Raw genomic sequence first — 8,167 nt, forward strand, 5'->3', positions numbered from 1 at the left:
TCTTACCTCAAAATGGGCTCATAGTGGGCGGGTGACTACTAAGAATAATGAATGACCTATTGAAGTCAATAGCCAGTCCATTCATTCATTTTTCTCCGAGCACCTGACTCCTGAATTTTAGGTGTTTTTTTTTCTTACCCTACTTTTTCTTCATTTCACCTCATTCAGCGTAGGCATACAGTATAATGGGTAAATCCGTGAGAAAAATTTCGATACACTTGACATTTTTTATAAATTTATTTCTGCTTCTACGAAATACAATAAATGAATTTTATTTGATATTTATGTTCATGTAAATCAAAACTTTTGGATAAAATGCAATTTAAAAAACTTGAAAAAAAATGTTTTAATAACAAACTGAAATAAAAAAATAATGAATAGTAAATGCCTCATACAAATTTGCAATAAAAAAACTTTTAGAAAAAGTTCTTCATTTTACATTTTAAAATTTAGGATGTTACATCGAAAAAATTTATATAAAAGCAGTCAATACTCATCAAAAATTTTCTTCTATAAACTAATATAATTATTATACTAAATTTTCAGTAATATCTAAACAAAAATAATTTATTCCAACATCGGTAGCAAAAATACTATAAAAAGGCGCCGCTTAAAAAAAAAAATACCACAATAATACCTGCTGTTTTAAAATGTGGTGAAGAATCATTAGTAAGCGTCCCAACTGTGAATATTTAACTCAAAGAGTCTGAAATACCCCCTGGTGTCTTTGGAAAATAACAATAGATCAAAACCGACTTTATTATATAAAGAAAAACGCCGACATAAAAAGCGCCGGAAAATCACAGCATCGATTTCCCAAAATCATGGAATTAAAGCTTCTGTTTTTTCTTTATTTCCGGCTATACAAACAATTCTAACCGACACTGGGTATCTTCAGCTGCAGGTCAATATTTTCATTTCGTGATTCTGTTTTTTTGATCCTCAAAAGATACGCGTTGGTGTTTTTAATAGACTCATCAATTTTCGGGCTCTTAGTTTTACTGCGTGCTACTTTATTCCCATCATTCTTCACCTCTGTTAATAACAAACGCACAGGTTTGTCCGTAAAATTGCCCAAAATTTTGTTCTTTGTGTTCGTATCTTTTTCCTTTTCTTTCTCTTTGTCTCTGTCTTTGACCGGCGCCAATTTTTGGGTCCGTAACACCAAGCGGCTTTTGTTTATAAGCGCCTCTATTTCTTTGTAAGGTTGCTTTGATTCTGCTATTTCTGAAGCCAACTTGAAAAAAAATGTATTAGCTTGAATTTCTGCACCATTTCAAAGCACAGTAACTTGTATTTTTTCTAATTTTGATTCCATAATTCTTGATCCCCAGACAAAATATCCCGGACAAAGTATCCCCAAAATAAATATCCCTGGACATAATATCGGAAAAAATTAAATTTTTCAATAAAACAATTCAAAACAATAAATTTGAAGAAAATTATCAATTTTATTTTAACACTTATTAATGGCATTTCAACAAATATTCGTAGCACGAATACAAATGCAACAAAATGAAATCAGTTGAAAAATAACAACGAATACCACAAAATTAATTATCAATAATACTAAAAATTATAATCTTTTATACCAATAAATGGAGAACCAGTTTTTTTGTCCGGTTATACTGCGAAAACTACGGAACTGATCAGAATAATACTAATACCATAAATTGCAGCGTGTTTCAAAGAAGGTTTTAGTATATGATATGTTGGTGATTACTTATCCGGAACCTATATTTTGTTGACTTAGAAATAATGAATTTTTATTGTAACTAAATTTATTCTATTCGATTGTCATTTGTTTGAAATAAATTTTTCAGTTCTATTGCTTATGCTTATATACTAGGCAGATTTCTTCACTTATGAGACCTGCAATTTCTTTAACTGAAACTTTCAATGCTCATTACAAATTTTTTTTTTTTCATATCAATTATTATTCATTTTTGTAAGAAAGACACGGGAATGTTATAATGATTTCACCTTGAAAGTTACAATGAATATTAGCTAGAATAATTACATGGATAAAAGATGCGTGCCCATTCGATAGAATTAAGAATCTGTGCAAGTCAAAACAATACTGTAATTAAATTTCAAGTCTAGATCTGAAAATGCAATTCTATAAAGCGCCCAGCAGAGCGGGCGAGTAACAACTAGTATTTTTAAATATTACAACTGTCAAAATATAAAATAGAATTGGATTCAATTAATTACCTAATGTAATATAAATAGTTAATTAAACGTATATCTTAATTATTAAAAAAAAAAAAGATTTTTGCAACATTTTTCAAGAAACTAATCTGGAAAGAAGGACATAAGCTTTTTATCGTGTTGTGCTCTTTTATCATGGATTTTGTGAGTGTTTATTCGACAGTAGACCAACACATAGGCTTGTTACCGTGTTGTACCCTTTTATCATGGATTTTGCGTGATATTTAGTCTCGGGGATATTTTGTCGGAGGATCAAAAATCCTGATACTCAAATTAATTCATCAAAAAAAACTTACTTGAATTTCTTTTTTCCCTCCATCAAAATTTTCACAAAAACACACCGTCTCCATTCTTGAATTTTCGTTTGTCAATTTTTCCTTCACATTCAAAAATTTATTTCCAAAATTCTCCGGATCAAATTCCGCCTGAAAGATCATTTTATAATTTATTCAAAATTTTTCACGTCTAAAAAAAACAAACTTGAAGTTAGCCTCAAAAAACTGCGACAAAATTCAGTTCAATAAAACCTTTCGGCTCAAAATTTCTTCCAATGGACAAATCTGGTAAGAACCTGACCTCAACTTCAAATTTTTCTCTCATTAACCATAAATCATAACCAAACCCAATTTCCATCACTTAGTTTGTGGATGTGATCAACCAAAACTTGTACCTTCTCAATATTACCAAGAAGTCGGTGCAGAATTGTTGGGGAATAAAATCCGGGTCAGAATTGAGCGGGACAAGAACAAATTGTCCAAATTAAAAAAATTGAAGGAAAAGTCTAAAGAATGGGACCCGCCGTGTGTTTGCTTAGAAGTAAATAACCCCAAGCCTCCCAAAGAACCTCGCATCCAAGGACCCAAAATTATAAATGTTGGAGATAGCGAAATAATATTCCGCTTGAATTCGCGCTGCCGTTTGTCCTGCGAAGATCAAAATTATTCTTCTCAGTTGGTTTCTTCTGGTGATAATTTTAAATTGGCCATTTCAAAGCCTAAAAAGCAGGATGATAAAATTCAAGTGTTTTCACGATTGGATCACCTTGATAAGCATGACGTTTATCAAGACCACGCGACAGTTGGGAACAAAAATTTATTTCTAATGAAAATTAACAAGAAAAATGTCAGTAGTAAAAATTTGAAGGATTTGAAAAATAAAAATATTGAATTAGAGGTTATTTACCCCAAAATTAAAGTTTTTACTGCTCCGCCTCCTTCTCTGTCGCCCCCTGCGGCCATTTCGCCGGCTGTTGTGCCTCCAGCGCCACCTGAAGTTAAATTACCTGAAGTAGAAGTGATAAAACCTGAAAAAAAAGTTAAAAAATTGAAAACTAAAAAGAAGAAATGAATAAAAATTTATGAATGAAAATTTTAGTCGTAATTTATGAGAAGTTTTTACTAAAAAAAAATATTTTAATAATTTCATTGAAAGAATTATTTTTTTCTTCAACAATAGAGTCTTAGAAAAATTGCGGTTTTGTGGAAAGTAAAATAAACGATGAAGAAAAAAGAAGTATTGTGGGTTCATAAAATATTATTTATTAGTTTTTATAGAATGAATACCGTGGGAGTTCATGAAATCTCAGTGTGAGGTCGCGCACAAATTTAAAATATATCCATTTATATTATGCTGTTAATATTATTCTGTATTATAGTGTGTAGAGTGTAGAGCCGAGGAGTCAATATAATATAATAACAGTAATAACTTTAGAAAATTGGGAAGAATATAATCGTCTGATCTATAAATTAAACGCAGACACGCTTCCGATACGCGATAAATACCGTGACATGCATGATGTAACAGTAGGAGGCAGGTATTTTACTTTATGTTTTTTTTTTTCGTTCTTGAGTGATGAAGATTAGGAGAGAAGAAAGCAGTTGGTGAATGAATGGAGAAAAGAAAGAATTACAAGTAGTTTTTTTGGATTTTTAATTGCCTCATAACTTATGAGTTTATGTTATAAAATCCCTTGATTTAAATTTGAATTTAATCAGAACCTAATTATTATACCAAAAAAATTTTTTTGATTTATTAGAATATGTTGAAGGGAAAATTTTTTTTTGTCTCCCAAGAAACTTATTTATATATGAGATACAATATAATATATAAAAATAAATTATTTTATAATGTATTGTTCAATAGTTATCAATTTTATATATTTATATACATGAATATATGAAAAATATATGAAAATGCATGTGGGTACTCAAATGAAAGCTCTTGATGAGTGTAACATCAGAATGAGCTTATATCTTTAAAAAGGTCAATAGTTGAGAAAGTACAGTGCAATTTAACAAATATCTTGTGAAGTATTGACATTTTAAAGGATATAAGCTCATCTCGACATTACACTCATCGAGACATCAATTTTTTATTTATTTATATATATTATACATGTATATATGTATATATGAAAAATTGATGTGGGTACTCAAATAAAAGCTCTTGATAAGTGCAACTTCAAGATGAGCTTATATCTTCAAAAAGGACAATATTTAAGAAAGTACATTGCAATTTAACAAAAATCTTTTGAAATATTGACATTTTTAAAGATATAAGTTCATTCTGACATTACACTCATTAAGACCTTTCATTTGAGTACCCACATCAATTTTCATATATTTATATATTATATATATATATGAAAAATATATCAAAAATGCATGTGGGTACTCAAATGAAAGCTCTTGATGAGTGTAACATCAGGATGAGTTTATATCGTTAGAAACATCAATATTTACAATAGTACAGTGCAATTTAACAAAAGTCATTATTTAATAAAACAAAATTTTATTTATTAATAGTTCACAAGTCACGGCAGTCACATAGTCACTGCAAGGTTGCTAATACTAATTAATTTCTTTTCAAATCTCTAAAAAAATTAATTTTTTTAACAATTTATTATAATTTACTAAATTAGCTATTCATTACTTATCAGAAAATTTTTTCACGAGTAATCATCTAGCCAAGGTAGAAATGATCCAAGAGTCAGAATTCAAGGCAAATAATTCTTCAAAGATACTTTTAAAAAAAAATAAAATTAACCACCACTAATTTGAGTGAGTATTAATAAATACCTGAGTAATATACAGGCCTCAAAAATTAAAAAAAATATTTACACCGACCATCAGGTACCTAATTAACCATAACACTCCACTAGAAAAACTCTATTAACACACAAAGCTATGACTAATTGACTAATTACTTCCCAACTAAGTCCAAATTTATTTCCAAAGCTCCTTAAAGTTTTCACACCAACCCCGAAAGTTTCCAAGAAAAATTCACAATTCATCAATCTTTATGTAGAATAAAAAAAATTCATAAAGACTATCGAATATCCATTAAATTTGGTTATTTTTATTTGTCCAATTCTTCACCCCTGACATGACTAATTTGCCGAATTTGCCAGCGGAAATGTAGGTTACATCCGACGACAGGTACCCCTTGGTGCTTCGAACCATCAAACAGTTTGGTTCTGCATATAACTTTCTTCTCCTCATCCGGCCGATCCATATACACATAATAAATAAATATATATTATATTATATTATATTAGGAGATATAACATAATAGCACCGTAACTGAAACGGAGAAAGTCGGGGCCCTTCACACCAGGGTGTCCAAATCGAGCTGAGGACGGGATCGAAACTCCAGTAGATAAATTCAACACAATGGCTTTTATCGCTACAATAAAAATTATAATGATAATAATCATAACCAAACTGCAGTAACTCGAGGGTCTGAATTCATATTTATTTATATAAATTTTTTTCAGTATTTTACATCTGTGATGCAACGAAATCACACATTTTATTTTACTCTTGCGGTTGCGTATACATTGTCACTTTTTCCCATTCAGCATATTATGTATATGCTTTTTCGACCTCCTATTGCGCACGACCTTTCGCCACTAATTTATAATCCGTAGGATAGTTTTTGATGTTTTAATTAATTATCGACTTCCTGAATTTGACAGTTTATTTCGGTGGAAGAAATTTTTGTTGTAATAAAAAAATTTATTTTTGGGAAATTAGAGGAAGAAATTTTTTATTAGTTACGTCTGAATATTTTTTTTTTCAAATCTTAAAAAATTTAGAAATATTTTATAGTGAAGGGAAATTATAGTCTTTTTCCAAGATTTAAAAAGTAAAAGAAAATGTTTTTAATATTGGTTCAAAATTCAACACATTTATAAATTAATAATTTTAGTATAAAATACTTTTCGCCAAAATTGAATATCAAATATTTTATTTTAAAAATTTTTATCTTAATCAAAAATTCAATTTTTTGAAAATTTTCAATAGAAAAATCTAAAATTAAAGAATCATTTTCCGGGTTGATAAAAATTTTGGAATTTTTATACCAACGAAAAATTTTTTAAAATTTACTTATTTAAAAATAAAAAAAAAAATCAACATGTTTATGGCTGAATACTTTTATTGGAAAATTTTTTTCACAGAAGCTATATATAAAATATTGGTAACTATTTACAAATGGGGTCCACCCTATTTTTGGCCATATTTAGGTAAAAAATTGGCATTTTTTAATTTTTTTTTGTTCTGCTTGTTTTTACGGCGCATTTATGATAAAAAATATCGTGAAAGAAAAAAATAAAGATTTAGATAGACTTTTTTGCTTTCAAATTTATAAATTTTTTTGTAAATTTGTTAAAATTGAGGAGCTGATTTTCAAAAGGGTATCTTTTTATATTTTAAAAAAGCAGTTTTTTGAACTATTAAATATTAATTAATTCTAGAATTCTAAAGATTTTTAAATGAAAATCGAATCGTAGCTTTATAACCGATAACACTTTATAGCTAAAATAAAAAAGTTCAATAAAAATATCTATAATTGAAGATAACCAGTTTTTTGTCTCGATTAATCAAAAATGAAAAGATACCCTTTTGAAACTCAACTCCTCAATTGTGATAGTCAACTTTTTTTTTTTTTAAATTGTTCATTTTTTTATGTATTTTTCAAAAAAAATATATCAATAAAATCAAATAGAAATTTTGTTCAAAAAAATGAAAATGATAATGGTGGACCCCACTTGTAAATAATTACCGAAATTTTTTATTTCGAAAAAATTTTATTAATCAAAAATCCAATTTTTGAAAAATTTACCGAGTAAAATTTCTTTTGGTCTAAAAATTTTTCTGTAGCACTGAAAAACCATAAGAAAATTTCTTCCTAATTTTTGAAACTTCAAAAAAACTTACTAACTTATTCAAAAATTCTCAAAAAAATTCAATACATAAATGACTTTGTAAAATTAAAAAAAAAATATTTTTCACTGAAACTAGACATGAAAAATGTCATTCAAAAAAAAAGCTAATAAACTAAATATAAAATGACAAGTATACATGTAATCATAACGATGACGATGATGACCTCAACATTGAGAATACGGCCAACAATTCTCAAGAGACTTTAGCTAAAAGAGCTACTGTACCCAACACCGACTACCGAAAGGAATGAATTTTTTTTCTGTATAGTAGCACAGTGTATATATACATAGTATTTAAACTTTTGTATTGTGTATTTTGGGTCTCGGTTATTAAAATGACTAAAGATTCGGTAGGCCATTAACGTGCGAGTTCATTCACAAGTTCAAAGCCAAAGCGTTTAAAAGAAAGTGACACGATATAATACGGCGATATTATATTATATATATTAGATGTATGAGTAGAGAGGAGGAGTAGAGGCTGGGTAATATAGAGAGGAAGAGAACTGAACCCAACTTTTTATTTTATTTCATTGACATCGAGTACGAGGCGTAACGAAACAATTTTTCTACCTCAATGATCTCTTTTTCTCGTTATATTATGTATATATATTATCTTCACTCGCTTTATAGTGGATGATGCTGCACAACATCTTGACACTGCCAAGCCTTTTTTGACTGCTCACTTTTTAAATACTGAAGAAATTATTTGATTTATGTCATAAGTTTATT

General features: G+C 28.6%; 2 protein-coding genes across 2 annotated transcripts; one reads left to right on the forward strand and one right to left on the reverse strand.

Moving 5' to 3' along the window:
- Window positions 1–585: 585 nt before the first annotated feature.
- On the reverse strand, window positions 586–1,276 carry LOC123272274 (the record flags this gene model as incomplete). The annotated part of the gene is made up of 1 exon (XM_044738971.1): window positions 586–1,276. A coding segment is annotated over one exon (402 nt), but the record flags the coding sequence as incomplete, so codon positions are not given.
- A 1,075-nt stretch (window positions 1,277–2,351) lies between these two features.
- Window positions 2,352–7,689, forward strand: LOC123272275. The gene is made up of 4 exons (XM_044738972.1): window positions 2,352–2,774; window positions 2,852–3,288; window positions 3,385–3,525; window positions 7,570–7,689. The coding sequence occupies exons 1-4, from the start codon at window positions 2,762–2,764 to the stop codon at window positions 7,687–7,689; spliced, it is 711 nt and encodes a 236-aa protein (XP_044594907.1). The 5' UTR covers window positions 2,352–2,761.
- Window positions 7,690–8,167: the final 478 nt, after the last annotated feature.

Source organism: Cotesia glomerata, linkage group LG9, assembly GCF_020080835.1.
Source record: "Cotesia glomerata isolate CgM1 linkage group LG9, MPM_Cglom_v2.3, whole genome shotgun sequence".
Classification (NCBI taxonomy): domain Eukaryota; kingdom Metazoa; phylum Arthropoda; class Insecta; order Hymenoptera; family Braconidae; genus Cotesia; species Cotesia glomerata.